Source organism: Eulemur rufifrons, chromosome 16 (genome assembly GCF_041146395.1).
Source record: "Eulemur rufifrons isolate Redbay chromosome 16, OSU_ERuf_1, whole genome shotgun sequence".
NCBI classification, from domain to species: domain Eukaryota; kingdom Metazoa; phylum Chordata; class Mammalia; order Primates; family Lemuridae; genus Eulemur; species Eulemur rufifrons.
The window spans coordinates 86,724,942-86,740,582 of record NC_090998.1 but is presented as its reverse complement, the minus strand read 5'-3'; the positions used below and the strand labels follow the sequence as shown (position 1 = coordinate 86,740,582).

The window sequence follows — 15,641 nt, the reverse complement described above, 5'->3', positions numbered from 1 at the left end:
TGATTTCTGTTCCTATGGTTTTGCCTTTTCTAAAATGTCATATAAATGGAATCATATGTAGCTTTTTGAGTCTGTCTCTCAGTGTAATTCTTTGGAGATTCTCTGCACCTTTATGTATTAGTCGTTCATTGCTTTTGATTGTTGAATAGTTACTATTGATGTGTGCACCACAATCTCCTTATCCATTCACCAGTTGATGGACATTTGCGTTGTTTCCAACTTTTGACAATTGTGAGTGAAGTTGCAGTAAGCACGTGTGTGTGGCAATGAGGCAGGAGCAGGAGGAAGGCCAGGTGACAGCGGAGGCGGGGACCAGAGTGGTGCATCTCCAAGCCAAGGGATGCCGGGACTGCCAGGACCACCAGATGCTGGGGAGAGGCAGGGAAGGATTCTCTCCCAGAGCCTTCGGGGAGAGAGTGGACCTGCCAACACTCTCATTTCAGACGTCTGGCCCCCAGAGCTGTGAAAGAACAAATTCTTGTTTTTAGCCACCCAGTTTGTGATCATTTGGAACCTGCGACAGTCCCCATCAGAGAGAACAGGCTGGAGGCTCTGTTCTGCCTGCAATAGGCTACAGGACCTGGAGCAGGTCAACGCCTCCTCTCAGAACCTCAGTCTCCTCTTCTGCTAAGTGGAGACACATATTCCCACCCTGAAGCTTGGACTTGAGGCATCTATGTGGTCGACTGTGTTTGCGAAGGGCCCCGCTCTAAAAATCCTTACTGGGTTACCATGAAAGGAATTGGTAGTAACTCTTATTTGTTCACTCAACAAATATTTATCCCTCCCGTGTGCCAGGCACTGTTCTAGGCTGGGATCCAGCAAGGGGCAAGGCAGACAAGGCCACTGACTTCATGGGGCTCACAGTCTAAACGGGGTGGGGAGAGCAGGGAGGGAAACGCGTGAACCACTAAACTGGATAATTTCAGAGAATAAGCGCCGTGACGCGGTGGGGGCGTTGTGCCTGCAGGCGGGGTTGCTGGAGTTCTTTGTGCAGCAGGGCTGTCCTTGAGCTGGGAGAAGGTTGCCCCCAGCCCCACTGTGCCTGAGTTTCTACCTTGTTCCACGCCATCATGTGCCTGAAGGCCTCTGATTTAAATAATGCAGATATCTGGGTCTTCAGCCTCTTCAGTGGACAATGAGTGAGCACCTGCTGTGTGCAGGGCCCTGGGAGGAAGTCGAACCCACAGACAGGCTTTGCACAGCATTAACCCAGCGCCAGTTCAATGAGCCTGTGTCTGTTGGCCAGGCTGCCGTAACAAAGTGCCACCAACCGGGCGGCTTAAACAGCTGCAATTTACTGTCTCCCAGTCCTGGAGGCCGGAAGTCTGGGATGAAGGTGTCGGCAGGGTTGGCTCCTTCCAAGGGTGTGCGGAAGAGTCTGTCCTGTGTCTCTCTCTCAGCGTCTGGGAGTTTGCTGGCAATCTTTGGGGTTCCTTGGCTCGTGAAAGTATCGCCTGCTGTCTGCCTTCATGTCCACGTGACATTCTCCCGGGACGCATGCGCTTCTGTCCCCAAATTCCCCTTTTCTATAAGGATGCCAGTCCTGTCTGGTGAGGGGCCCACCCTGCGTCTTTCTCCTGCCAGCAGCTCAGCTTTGTCACTCTCGTCCCACAGGCCATGAGATGACAGCCTGGGGACATCTTGCTGGGTCACCAACAGGTGGGGGGACGGGGATTTCAGCCAGGTCCTCTGACTCTCGGCCCCCAGCTGGGTCTCTGTCACCTGACTGTGGCCGGCACACCCAGGCCTGTCTCTTCCCTGTCCTGCTGGGTCAGGCCTGCTGTGCCCCCCTGCCCCCCCACCGCCCCGGCCTCCAAGCCTCACCTCAGCCAGGCCTCCAGGTGGCTTCTCTGTCCTGGGGACCGAGGAGGCTGAGGCCCAGTGTTGGTGTGACATGCAGATTCCCAGAAGCAGCAAAGCCTGTTTGGGAACAGGTCCCTCTGCTGCAGGGACAGAGAATGCAGCTCACACACTTACCCTTGCTGGCAGAGGGAAGCCCTGACTCAGGGGAGGCTGCCCCCGGCCACGGCTCCCTGGGACCCTCGCACACGCTTTCAAATGCCGCCCCAGCATTTTGCCACTGCCCTTCCTGGTGCCAGCCCCTCCCCCAGGCCATGGCTGATCGATGGCCGCGTAGCCACTAGGTACAGAGGACGCTGATTGTGCAAGATCCACTTTTCAGACTGTCCAGCTACCAGCCTGCGCCGGTGGGGCCTCCTGACCTTCCAAAGGACGGGGTGGTATACAGGGCAGGCTCGAGTGTTTTTGCCCAAGCCCCGCACATTGTCCCCACTCCCGTTCCAACCACCTTCCCTTGGAAAGTTTGCAAGGTGGGAGCCAGGGCCTGGGAAGAGGGGAGCTCGGAGGAGGAGGGAGGGAGAATTGCTGGGGGCTGGGGCGAGGGACAATGGGGCGAGGTCACAGGTCAGGGTCAGGCCCATGGGCAGGGCTGAAGAACAGGAGAAGGGGAGGAAGGTGTCCCCCACCCAGAATCCTAACCAGCCCCCCAGTGTGCCCTGTGCCCCACCCAGACCCCGCCCTGCTGGAGACGCTGCTCTGCCGAGCTCGTGCCCAGACGCCGTGGGCACAGGTCTTCACACCTCAGGACACACGTGTGCCCCCATGCACTCGTCCTGCGGCAGGCCCGGAGAGCACATGTCAGGGCAGGGGTGAGTGTGTGCACGAGACACACGTGAGGGGCCGTGCAGGTAGGGACCGCGCACACGCAGCCTGTCGTCCTGGCCTTCCATGCACACACTGACCTGGCTTCAATATACACGGGGTGTCACCGTGTGACCAGGAGGACATCCTGCAGGGTGCCTTGCGCCAAGGAGGGGCTGATTTTCTGCATTTGGCAGATGAGGAAACACAGCTCAGAGGTCAGAGAGCTGCCCACGTTCCTGTGGCTAAAAAAGGGCCGGGCCGGGATGAAAACCCAGCGGGCACCGCAGATGGGGCGTGCGGGGCCCACACCCCCAGCCTGTCCCACCCACGGGCACCTCACGCCCCCCCACACGTGCCCTCCACGCTGTGAGCATGTACACACACACTCACACACATGCACACACCTCACACTCACACACACCACCCAGACACCCTCCACTCCACACTCCCGCACACACACCTTCCACACACGTGTAATCCACACTCTCCCATGCACATGGGTCCCAGGCATGCACACCGCACGGGCTCAGGACGCACCCTTGCCGGAAGTCAGCCCGTGACTGAGACAGCCCCTGTCAGCACGGACACAGCCCAGGAAACCCAGGTCCCATCATGCCCCGGCGCACACTCTGGAGGAAGCCGCCTCCACTCCAGCCCTGTTCCATGCAACAATAGCGTGAGCCACACTCGTAATCTAACTTTTCTAGTGGTCACCTTTAATAATGCAAAAAGAAGCAGGTGAAATGAATTTTAATGATAAATTTTATTTAACCCAAGAAGCCAAAAGGTTATCATTTTGATGTGCATTCAATATAAAAATTGTCAAGATAATTTATATGCCTCGTTTGCACTTGGACTTGGAAACCTGGTGTGCCTCTCACCTGTGCAGCCTGGCTCAGTTCAGACTGGCCACATCCCGAGTGCCCGAGAGCCATAGGTGGCCAGGGGCTGCTGCCATGGACAGCACAGCACTATAGAATAGGGTAGGAATTCAACTAATTCCCAGCTAAACAGAAAATGGCCTCAACCCCACCCCCACCTCCACTTTCCCCTCTCCTGTCCCCGGAGTTCGTGGGCCTGGCCTCTTTTCTCTCTTGGGCCCGTGGCTCCTCTGGTCTCCTCTGTCCAGGTAAGCAGATGCTGTGAGCCCCTGCCCTCACCTGCACAGGCCTCTGCACAGCCCCCGGTCCCCGGCCGCCCCCGCCTCATGCTCTCGGGGACCAGGGGCTGTAACCAGGCAGGAATGTCACCAGGCAACGGGCCCCGGGGGAGAGCTCAGGTCTCCCGCACCTGCCCACCAGCCTCCGGGGTGCCACGGGGCGGGCACTGGCTGCCTCCTGCCTCCTGCCTGTTTACCTGTGCTCAGTCACAGTGCCGTCCCAGACCCAGCAGGAGGCCCATGGAGCCTGGGGCCACAGGCCACAGGGGACAAGGGACAGGCACCCTGGCCATGGCTCCAGGCCATTGATCCAGCCCAGGCTGGCCAGGTGGGGGTTGGGAGACCTTGGCCTGGACAAACAGAGGCTCCTGAGGCCTACGTGCAGGCCCGGCACCTACCTGCCACTCCCAAAGGTAAGCGGGGCCTCCAGGACAGGGGACCAGGACCTAGGGATGATCTGGTGACTGTGTCCACTCTGAGAGCTGGGCCTGGCCCCTGAGGCCTGAGCCACTTGTCCTGCTCTGAGGCCAGGTCTGCAGGGCCTCCTCGGCCAGAGAGTGACCAGTGAGCAGAAGGTGAGGGGTCCACGGAGCCGGGTTGGGAAGGAGGGGGCGGAGCGAGGCCAGGTGTGTGGACAGGGGCAGTGCCGGATGCTGGGTGGCCTGGGATTTAGGTCGGCAGGGACAGGGGCAGGGGAGAGGCCTGGTTTAGCCAGCTGTGCACCCCACCTGCTGCCCGCAGGACTGGACATGTTGCCTCTTCCACGTCCAGGTCCCCCCGCCGGCCTCCTGCTGTGGAGACAGGCCCAGAGCCCCACACCGCCCCCGTGTACTGACCTCAGCACGGGCCCTGGGCTCGCAGGCCCCGAGTCAGCGTGCGCGCATGCGTGCAGTGAGGGCGTGCATCTGTGAGTCTATGTGTCACGAATAGGTGTGTGTATAGCCCGCGGTGTGTCTCCGTCTGTGTGTGTCTGTGTGCGAGTCTGGGAGTGTGTTTATACGTGAGGAAGGGACTCCCACCCAGTCCCCCACTCACTCAGGGACACCCAGTTACAGCAGCTCCCACCAGGGCTTCCGTCTGGGCCCTAATGGCTGTTCTGAAAGGTGCCCCCGGGGTCCTAGATCGGAATCAGGACTATCAGAGAACACCGCCCCCCACGGGGTCTGTGCGAGGCTTACCTGACAGAGTGCATATGAAGCCCTGGAAACAGTCAAAATCAATGTCAACTGTTGTGGCCTCGGTGCCCCTGAGTCCCCGTGGCTCTATGAGTCATCCACAAATCGCTCCTTGGTGACCCAGACTCAAGAGTTAGACAGGGGCGTGGCCTCTTTGGGTGGAGAGAAGAGCCCGGGGCTGAGAGACGTGAGGAGCCGCCCACCACTTGGGCTCTCTGCAGTTCAGCCACCCTGCCCAGGTGGTGGGGGACAGCCACCTCGGACACAGGTGGCCAGCCAGGACAAAGAGGCAGCCTGCACTGGGGACTCGCACCACTGCATGGCCTGTGAGAGACTCAGCGTCCTGTTCCTCATCTGTCTCTCGTCTGTTTCTCGCCAGGGATGCTGTGGACGTTTGGGGAAGTGGGTGAGGCTGTCCCCCCCATTGCCATTGACGTTTACCATTCCCTGGCCCCGTGAAACCCAGTAGGGCCCCTCCCACATGTAGGACTATCATGAGGGTCGGGGGACAGCCGTGCAGGGAGCAGGGAGGAGGGAGGAGGGCCGGGCCCCTCACATGCATCTGGGAGGGCTTTGAGCATCACTAAGGAGCTACATTTTCAGGAAACTCACCATGTAAAAACCCAAGATGCGCCCAAAGGAAGTGCCATGTGGCATTTACGGGTGTTGTAAGAAGAGACGAACCTCCCAGGGGTCCTGGCTCCCTGCCGTGCTGGTGGGCGGGTGCAGCCTTCTCTGAGCTGTGGGGAAACCTGATTGAGACACCAAACACCTTCAGATGTTTGTTTGGATGGGTCTGAAGATAGAGCCTCAGATCCAGGGCATGAGAAGGGTGACATTCAGTTGTTCTTTAATCACAGTTTGTTAATTCACAGCTCATTTGCAAGAGGCATCCCAAAATAGTGGAAAGAGCAGGGAGTCAGACACCTGGACTCCACCCCCACTTACCTGCAGTGTGACCTTGAGCAAGTGGCTTAGCCTCTCTGGGCTTCGGTTTTTTTAATCTGTAAAATGTGGCTGGTAGTGAATGCCAGATAGTCCAAAGGCATTGGGACAATGAGGCCAGAAAAACCCTCTCTGAGTCGTTGCTAGAACACGCTGAGTCTCAGTTTCCTGATCCGTTCAATGGGTGCAGCACCTTGAGAAGTGTTTTGAGCTGTAAATGAGATACCAAATGTCAAGTGCCCTTGCAGAGTGGGCCTGAGAAAGAAAACACACAGGACAACGGTCCCACATCCCCAGGTGACCTGAGGGTTAAATGTGAAATGTTTCATGAAGGCACTAAATGAGTATTAGAGTTTGTCCCCTTCCTTGGCCCTGGGAGACTTTGAGAGGGTAGGGAAAGGGGAGATGGCACTTCACGAAGGAGGCCAGGGCCCCGGCCCCGCGCTGTGCTAAGTGCTAAGTGCTAAGTGCCTTGGCTGCCCTGGTCAGCAGGGCAGGAAGTGCTACATGAGTTTGTACCCATGTTCTCCTGCTCTATCTGTGGGGTTCCAGCACTGAAACCTGTCTGTCCTCTGACCGTGGGGAGGACAGTGGGGTGCAAAGGTGAGGTTCTTGGGTCCAGCTCCATGCAAGCCACGCTAAGACTCCCTTTCCTCCTCTGTGAGCTGGCTCAGCACCCCCCGTCACTCCCACCTGGGGTCGTTACCCTGCCACTCCGAAAGGCAGGGGCGCTGTCTTGCTTCCGTGCACCATCAGTGCTCAGCAAAGGCTCCCTTGCAAATGCCAGGCTGTTTCCAACTCTGGTCTGTTTCCCCGCCAGGATGCCCCTGGCCAAGGCCCCCCAGGTGGCTGGTGGGCAGGGCGATGGAGGTGATGGCGAGGAAGCCGAGCCGGAGGGCAGGTTCAAGGCCTCTGAGGACGCCAAGAGAAGAGCCCGGGACTACCTCCGCCTGGCACCCCTGTGGCTGGCCCTGGTGGCGCTGGCGGCAGCGGGGGTGCTGCTCTGGTACTTCCTAGGTAATGGTGTGGGCACCTGGGGTGGACCTGGGGAGGCCGTGGCGGGCACAGCAGAACAGACCTGGACTCTAGGCTCAGCAATGCTTAGCAACTCGATACGTGACAGGGCACTTCCTCTCCCGGGGTTCCCCTCCATGTCCCTCGAGTTGAGCATGTTGGCGGACCTCTGTTCCAGGTCCTGTGGCTCAGGTCTGCTCCCTGCGTGGGCCAAGTGCCCCACAGCTCCCCGCGCAGGGGCAGGAGGGCTCTGCAGCACCAGTTCTGAGCCCACAAGCCCAAGGCCCTCCCCTCCCTCAGCCCTCCTGGCTCGCCCTGATGCTCGGAGCCAGCCGGCTCTGCTGCAGGAGGCCCGGAGGCACCAGTGGGGCCTGGTGCCAATTAGTGCCTCTGCTCACGTGAGCCCAGCCTAATGCTCCTCTGGGGTGGGGACCCCAGCTCCATCACCTCTGGGGCTCCAGGGCCCAGCACAAATGGGGGACGGAGCCGGGAGCTAGAGAGCCACCAGCCTTGGGTGCCTCTCCCATGTTCCTGATCCTGGCCCTCCCTCCCTGATATCACAGCCCTCAGTCAGCGCCCTGGCGCCCCAGGAGCAACTGGCCCATGCTCCGGCCCGTTCCTCCAGCCTTCCTTCATTCATCCATCGGATGAAATGCTCTTGGGCATCCACTGTCTTTCTCTGAAACCGATGGAGACTGTATGTCATTCCTTCAGCGCTTGGCAGCGGGAAGTAATGGAGAAACAAAGTAGACTGTGCCCGTGCAAAGGCGCCTTGTACACGGTAGAAGTCTCCTTCATTCATTCAGTGCTGAGCACCTGGGTGTGTCAGGTTCTGGGGACAGCCCTGCCCCAAGACTTAGCTGCGGAGTCGGACGCTGCAATTATACTAATGCACGGCACGTGCTGCCGTAGAGGAGGCTGAGCAGCTGGGAAGCCACAGCAAGGACAGCTCCACTCGCCCAAGTGACCAGAGACTCCCCGTTAAATGTTTTGCAAAAGTTAGATAGTCACCTTACGGCTAAATCTCCCGGTGGAATTTCAGGCCTGTTGAAAGGAACCCAGAGACCAACCTCAGAGCAACGGAGATAAATCCACCTAGTGCCTTTGCTTCTAAGGGGGTCAGGGTGGGATCTCTGGAACCAGCCTCTGGGGGTGACTGTTGGGAACCCCAGGTCTGACGAGGACCCGCTTGCAATGACCCATAGTGATTCTACTCAGAGCCGAGCAAGGTGGGCAGGGCGTAGACACTGTGTGCATTTCACCACTGGCAGAAAGCCAGTGCCCCAAATAGCGCAGGGCGGAGCCCCCTTGGTTAGCGGGATAATTAGTCTTCAGGGTAAACCATGGGGCACTGGGTTGGAGGGCCAGCAAGGAGCTCACCTGCCAGTTGTCTCTCTTTGCAGAGAAGCTGAATTCCTCCTGATTATGCTCCTGGGGTAAATCATCCCCCAGCAGGGGTGCTCTCTGGGGCTCAGGGCCCAGGCAGGGAGTGCTCCCAAGCCTCAGCTGGGGGAAGCCGACTCCCTCCTCCGCTCCCTGCCTCCTGTCCAGGGATTGAGGGCAGAGGAGGCACTTTGGGAGCTGTTTGAACGACTCCTCCCGCCTGGGCCCGGCTGTGCTCCTGGTCCTGGGCGCTGGGCGAGGAGGTGGATCAGAGACACGCCCTGCACGGTCTGGAAGGAGGCGGGCTCAGGGCTGATTGCACTGGAGCAGGACAGGCTCCGGGTGAGGGGTGGCGGCCTGACCCAAATACCCTAGTGGGTACTTCCTGGGTCCTTTCCTGCTCCTGCTGTCCCGGGCAGCAGCTAATGCTTTCTTCTCAAGCCCCCGGCACCCCTGCCCTTGCCTCCTGCAGACTGAGAGAACAGAGCTGCTCAGAGAGCAGCCCCATGGATGCTGGCCGCCCCGCACTCCCACCCCTCTGCCCGTGCAAGGGCCTGGCACCAACAAGACCCCCACTCTCCTCTAGCAGTGTCACCTGTCAGTGTCCCTTTGGGTGCCGCCTCCATTTCTCTACTCCCTTTTTTTTTTTTTTTCCTTTGAGACAGAGTCTCACTCTGTTGCCCAGGCTAGAGTGCCGTGGCATCAGCCTAGCTCACAGCAACCTCAAACTCCTGGGCTCAAGCAATCCTCCTGCCTCAGCCTCCCAAGTAGCTGGGACTACAGGCATGCACCACCATGCCCGGCTAATTTTTTCTATATATTTTTAGTTGTCTAGTTAATTTCTTTCTATTTTTTAGAAGAGACGGGGGTCTCGCTCTTGCTCAGGCTGGTCTCGAACCCCTGATCTCAAGCGATCCTCCTGCCTCGGCCTCCCAGAGTGCTAGGATTGCAGGCGTGAGCCACCGCATTTCTCTACTCCCTTTACAGCAAACTCCTCCAAGGGGCTGTCTGTGTGTGCTGCTGCCTCCAAGCCACACCCCAGGCTCTCTGTGCCCTTTCCGACCCCCCTCCCCCCAACTCCAACAGTCACTGCCAAGGTGGCCAATAGCCAGGCTGCTAAGCCCAGTGCCCAGTCCTCAGGCTTCGTTGCACTTGGGGGTCACCCCTCCTCCTTGAAACCGTTTTCTCCCTTGGCTTCAGACCACCTGGTCTCTCCCCTCGGCAGGTTGTGTTGTCTCCGAGTCCCTTGCAGGTGGAGGGCCCTCGTCCTTCTCTCTCCACCCACGCCTTTCGGGGTCTCATGGGTACCCTTAGCTTTAAATGCCCTCTACACCCCGACTCCCAAATTTGCATTTCCGGCCTGGGCCTCGCCCTTGAGCCTGGCTCGATGGCTGTCCCTGCCCCGCCTGCCACGTGTCTAAAGGGCACTGCAGACCCACGTGTGCAGAGCGGCACTCTGTCATTTCGCCCACATCCCCGTTGGTGGCCGTTTCTTCCTTCTGGCTGTTTCTCCCTTTCTTTTCCACTCCAGCCCAAATTTTCCAGAATCTTTCCTGACACCAACCACTTCTCACCCTCTCACTGCCGCAGCCCCGGCCAGGCTCTGTCACCCCTGCCTCACCTGCACGAGTGCCGCCGGCATGACTGCAGGCGCCTCCCCCATGCCCTCCCTGCCACTGCCCTCGCCTCCTTGGAGCCTTGCTCCATGTAACAGCAGAGCGACCATTGCATACAGCAAATCTAACCACCTAACTTCTCTGCTAAAACCTCCCGAGGCTCCCATCCCAGCCCAAGTCCTCCCGGGCTGGCAAGCCCTGCACGGTCATGCCCTTCCCCTTCTCGCCTCCTCCTACTCTCCCCTCACTCACTCCGCGGCTCTTCAACCACAGCAGCAAACTGCTGCCTCCAGGCCTTTGCACTTGCGGGTTCCTCTGCCTGGAACACTCTCCGGGGACACACATCACCTTCCTACCTGGCCACTACATTGCACCTTACCCCAGCCCCTGGTTTGCTCAGCACTCGCCACCTCTAAGGTGTCGCAGACCATGTGAGCCGTTTACTGTCTGTCTTCCTTGCTGGACTAGAACCTATCAAGGGGAGGGTTTTTCCCTTTGTTGTTCTGTTCGTTGTCACACCGATACATTCCCAAGTGCTTTAGACTGTCCCTACCCACAGTAGGTTCTCAGTAAATATTAATATTTGTTGAGCAAAAGAATAAACAAATGACTAGGGTATAACCCAGGGCTATGAATCCACTCTCTTCACATCAGCCAAAATGGTCTTGGGAAAACAGGAATCCGATGACATCATCCCTGATTATAAACCTTTCGTGGTTTCCCTTGTTCGTCGGATAAAGAGCAGAACCTGCCCTGCTGATGCCCCTCCTGGCTCTGATTGCTCCATCCCGGGGGCTTACCCTGGTCCCAGTGCATGGTTTCCCAGGCCTTACATCTCAGCTGAACGGTCATTCTGGCTGGGCTGAGTTTCTGTGTCATGTCCCTTTAATAGCACCTGTGCTTCCCCTTGGTGGCACTCCTCACAGATGCATGGTGGCTACTGGGGTAATGTCAGCTCCACAAGGGGAGACACGTCTGTCTTGGTTGACTAGTGTACCCCACACCGTAGGTGCCTAGCACATACCCGTGGAGCCCCCGGACAGCCTGGTGATGGAAGGACAGAGGCACGGAGTCGCTGACCCACACCCTTGGCCTTCTGGGTCAGTGTGGGTTTCCTGGCCTTCATGTCGTTCATGTCCTGCACTGGTCACTGTGTCAGCCTCTCACCAGGAGCCTGTGGCCACCATCCATCTGTGGCCTCTCTCCTCCCTGGCCCCTTGCAGCCAGTTTGTCATCATAGAAACTCTGGATAACCATGGTGCAAATACCAGTGACAAAGATGATGATGACGATGATGGTGCCTTGGAGCCCGAGACACTGAGGCTGAGCCGTGGTCGGGGGTGGCAGGAGAAGGCGTGGGAGAAGCAGGAGCCTTTCTCATCTGCCTCCGCGGTTAACCCTGCTGCTTCCCTCCTGGGCAGGGTACAAGGCGGAGGTGACGGTCAGCCAGGTGTACTCAGGCAGCCTCCGAGTGCTCAATCGCCACTTCTCCCAGGATCTCGCCCGCCGGGAGTCCAGCGCCTTCCGCAGCGAAACCGCCAAAGCCCAGAAGATGGTAGGAAAGGATTTCAGGGATGAGGGGAAGGGAATGTGGGGGCACGAAGGGAGAGGGGAGGGGTCTGATCGGGTCAAGCCAGTTGGCTGGCCCCGCTGGAGCACTCGCAGGGAGCACGGCCTGTTCTAGGCACCGGGGAAGGGGCGTGGTTTGGGGTGGTGGGAAAGTCAGCGGGTGCCGGGTGGTGCCGCTTACTAGGGGTGAAGTGTGTGTGGCCTTAGGAGAGGCCACACAGTGCAGCTCTGCTCTCGGAGCCACACCTGTCCCTCGCTTACAGGGCAGGACCACTGCCCAGCGGGGCAGGCCAGACGTGCGGGGAGTTACACCCCGGGCACCCCTCAGCCAGGAGAGCTGGAGTGGGTGGATAAATCCCCCAGCTTCCCTGGCCCCAGTGGGGCCAGTTCTGAGGATGTCCCATGGCGTCCCCCAGGGGCGCCCTGCTGGGCTGAGCCTCAGATGCCCATAGCTTGAGTGTGTGCCTTAACAGCCCGTGTTGGCGGCCACCCTTCCTGTCTCTCCCCTTCACGATTAGTGTTTTCCAGAATCACCTCTGGATAAACCACTTGCCTCACATCCCTCACACAGGGTCTGCTGCTGGGGGACCCTGCCTGAGACCCTCTGCTTCCTCCTCTGTAAAGTTGGGGTGATGACAGGACCTGGCCGTAGGGGTAGGGTAGTTACCGGGTTGGAGTGCGAGTGAGACAACGTGGCCGCGCTGTTCGTACCCTGCATCGGTGCCATAGTCAGGCCTGTGCAGACACTCAACCAGCTGAGCCCCCAGCAGAGCGGCCGGCTGTACCCCAGGCCCCTGGGGGGGACCCATGAGCCCAGTGGGGAGTGACCTTGACGAGGGGCAGAGAGGTCGCTGGGGTTCTGGTGGAAGTGAGAGCTGGCTGTGGGGGGAGGAGAAAAACGTGGGCGGGGTGTGAGATTTGTGCCTGGCTGGGCCACCGGCCACTATGTGACCATGAGCGAGCCTCTGCGCCCCGCAGGCTCCTGCGGAAGCAGGCCTGCCAGGAGGAGCAAGGGTAGGGAGCTCGTGCTGTCTGCCCCGCACAGGGTCCCCAGGGCTCTTGTCTTCCCTCCTCACAGCTCAAGGAGCTCATCGCCAGCACCCGCCTGGGAACCTACTACAACTCCAGCTCCGTCTACTCCTTCGGGTGAGTCTGCCCCGGCCCCTGCCAGCCCCTGCTAGAGCCTCAGACTCAAAGGATGGGCAGTGACCCTGTGGGCTTCTGATGCAATTTTTAAAATGGGGAAACTGAGGCATGGAGAGGGAACTCGGCACCCTGCATGTGACCTCCCCTTGCTGAACTTGGTTTCCTCATCTGTTGCCCGGGTGCAGTGGTGTGGGGGTTACACTGGACGATGGCCATGGTATGGCGTGGACTGTGGCACACAGCTCAACGCCCTGTGCCTCAGTTTCCTCACCTGTAAGATGGGGATGGTGAGAGCACCTCCCTCACAGCTTGCTAGGAGGCTTCCCCGGGAGGAGGGAGAACGCTGCCTGGGATGTAGTGGGCGCTCAGCGTGCGTGAGCCACAGCTGGTTTTCTCCCCCACCCGAGCGGGGGCCGGGCAGAGGGAGACTTCAGGCTCCTTCCCGGCCCTCTCGCTTCTGCCTGCCTTAGGGAGGGACCCCTCACCTGCTTCTTCTGGTTCATTCTCCAAATCCCCGAGCACCGCCGGCTGATGCTGGGCCCCGAGGTGGTGCAGGCGCTGCTGGTGGAGGAGCTGCTGTCCACGGCCAATGGCTCGGCCCCCGCCCCCTACAGGGCTGAGTACGAGGTGGACCCCGAGGGCCTGGTGATCCTGGGTCAGTATTGGGAGGGGGAATGTGGGGTCGGCCTGGCGAGGCCGAGGGAGACAAGCTGGTGACAAGGCTGGGAAGGCCACCAGCCAAGGCTGGGGGGTGCTGAGGGTGGGCCCCCAAGTGACCAGAGCCAGGACTGAAGGGTGGGGTGGGGGCATTTAGGGTGACTCTCAGATGAGGCTGGCTCCAATAGTCTCCTCTATTTTTATTTTCTTTGCATTTTATTTTATCTATTCATTTTGTCTTTGTTTGTTCATTTCCTTTTAACAGAAGCCAGCGTGAAAGACATAGTCACACTGAATTCCACGCTGGGTACGCGACTTTTATTTTCCTGCCCGCTTTCCTTTTGAGTTAGTGTTTTTCTTGGTTTGGTCAAGTGTCAGGGGCCCACATGGCTGCTAGAGAGGGTGCAGGGAGTCCCGGTCTAGGGTCACCCAGGGGGTGCCGTGGCAGACTGTGTGACCGGTCCTGAGCAAGGCATGGGGCCTGTGGGGGGAGGGGAGCTGGTGATGTGCACGCGTGTGCGTGTGTCTTACCCTCGGGTGTGCATCTATTGCCTGGGTGGGGTGTGAGGTCAGCTGCAGGTTTAGTCACACATAAACGTGACTCTGATTGTCTATTGCTGAATTCAACTTGCCCACAAGCCACTGTTTCCACTGATGGTAGAAAATGATCTTGCCAGCTGAAGGTGCGTCACTTTGGATTTAAAACTCGGTCTTTTGGAGATAACAATTCTGTCACATTCAAGAATACTCCTTCCACCTTTTCCTTCCCTTCTCAACCAGACTAATCTGCCCTCCCTCCCCACCTGGTATCATGTTGCTAGTGCCCCTTGCTTTTCTCCAAGAGTCCCCACAGTCTTCCACTGACCCCTGGGAAGCAAAGCACCAGCAGAGCTCCCATGCTGCACCATGCCAGGAGGCAACATTCATGCTGTAGTCTGTGGGACTGGCAACCCCTGGAGTTGTGCAGTGCACCACCTGGGCTGCTGTACGCTATGGCCCTGAGCACAAGCCCCCTGAATCCTCAGATTCCTCCTATACTATGCAGAGTTTCCACCCAGATATGTGGTGGGAGTGAGCATCTCAACCCCTTCTCAGGGAGGGAGGCAGAGTTTAAATCCTAGTTATATTCTTTCTGACCTTTCTCTGTTCCCATCCTGATGGTCAGATGCTTATTTCATTGGTGGGTGGAAGTGATGAGGTCAAAGTCAATTTTCAAAAAGTTAAAATCTTGATTCCCATACAAAGATAGAGTGAGCATGTGTCAAAAATGTATTTAACTCATTGATGAGGGAACCAGTAGGATGGAAGAGAACACAAGAAACTGATCTATCATCTATCCATCTAGATAATCATCTATTATCTACCTACCTACCTATCTATCATCTGTCTGTCTATCTATCTATCTACGTATCAGTAGTGGACAAAAAGAATTGTTGGACTAAGTTTACCAAGTTAGATCGGCAGCTGGCTACTGTCCTACCAGGCAATAAAACTCTAACCTTTGTTGTTATCTTTCCTAGTGAACCAAAATCATTTAGAGCTTATTAGTCTTCTAAAAGTTAACGTGTAACACCGCAGAGTCTGGGACTTGGTAGTCAACGTCAGCAGTCAGTCAGCCTTGCAGCCGTCCCAGCACACCTGGCCCGCTGCTTCCTGATTTTGTGGGGCCCACGAACGATTTTTACATTTTTTAATGATTGAAAAAAATCCTATGGAAATTTGTTTTTTCTCTTGTTATAGAAGTACCTATATATTTAATAATAGCCTCAGTTTTACCTCTTAATTCTCAAAGCCTAAAATATTAGCTATCTGGCCATTTACAGAAGACGTTTGCTGACCCCTGATCTAAGGCAATGCCTCTCAAACTTTTTTTTTGATTTCAGGACTCCTTGGTACTTTTAGAAATTTTTGAGGCCTCCCAAAGAGGTTTTATGTGAATTGTAGGTGTCAATATTTACCATAGAAATTAAAACAGAAAAATTTAAAAATCAATAAATAAATTAATTAAATTATTAATGAATTAAATTAAAAATTTATTAATTCATTTTTATCTATTTTTAAAACAATAATAAACCTTTCCATATTAGCATAGTATTTTTATAAAAAATAACTATTTTCCAAAAAAATAAAAATTTCTTTCGAAGACGGGCACCGTTGTACATTTCTGTGCATCTCTGGTGCCCGGCGGACAGCTGGGTGCTCGCATCTGCTTCTGCTCAGTCTGCTCTCGTGCCACAGGCCACACGGCCTTGGGAGCCCCACTGTGCACAAAAGGCAACACCAACATCCCATAGTAGGACTGTGACAATA

At 57.1% G+C, this 15,641-nt stretch overlaps 1 protein-coding gene across 3 annotated transcripts in view; it reads left to right on the top strand.

The window, feature by feature from the left end:
* Window positions 1-3,522: 3,522 nt before the first annotated feature.
* TMPRSS6 (transmembrane serine protease 6) overlaps window positions 3,523-15,641 on the top strand; it is a 35,343-nt gene continuing 23,224 nt past the window's right edge. The window contains exons 1-6 of one of the 3 annotated variants that reach the window (XM_069490522.1): window positions 3,523-4,239; window positions 6,767-6,963; window positions 11,381-11,514; window positions 12,607-12,674; window positions 13,145-13,329; window positions 13,597-13,638. In XM_069490522.1, coding sequence (XP_069346623.1) covers window positions 6,768-6,963; window positions 11,381-11,514; window positions 12,607-12,674; window positions 13,145-13,329; window positions 13,597-13,638 — 625 coding nt within the window. In that variant the 5' untranslated portion in view covers window positions 3,523-4,239; window position 6,767. The other 2 variants (XM_069490523.1, XM_069490524.1) reach the window with 2 other exon arrangements.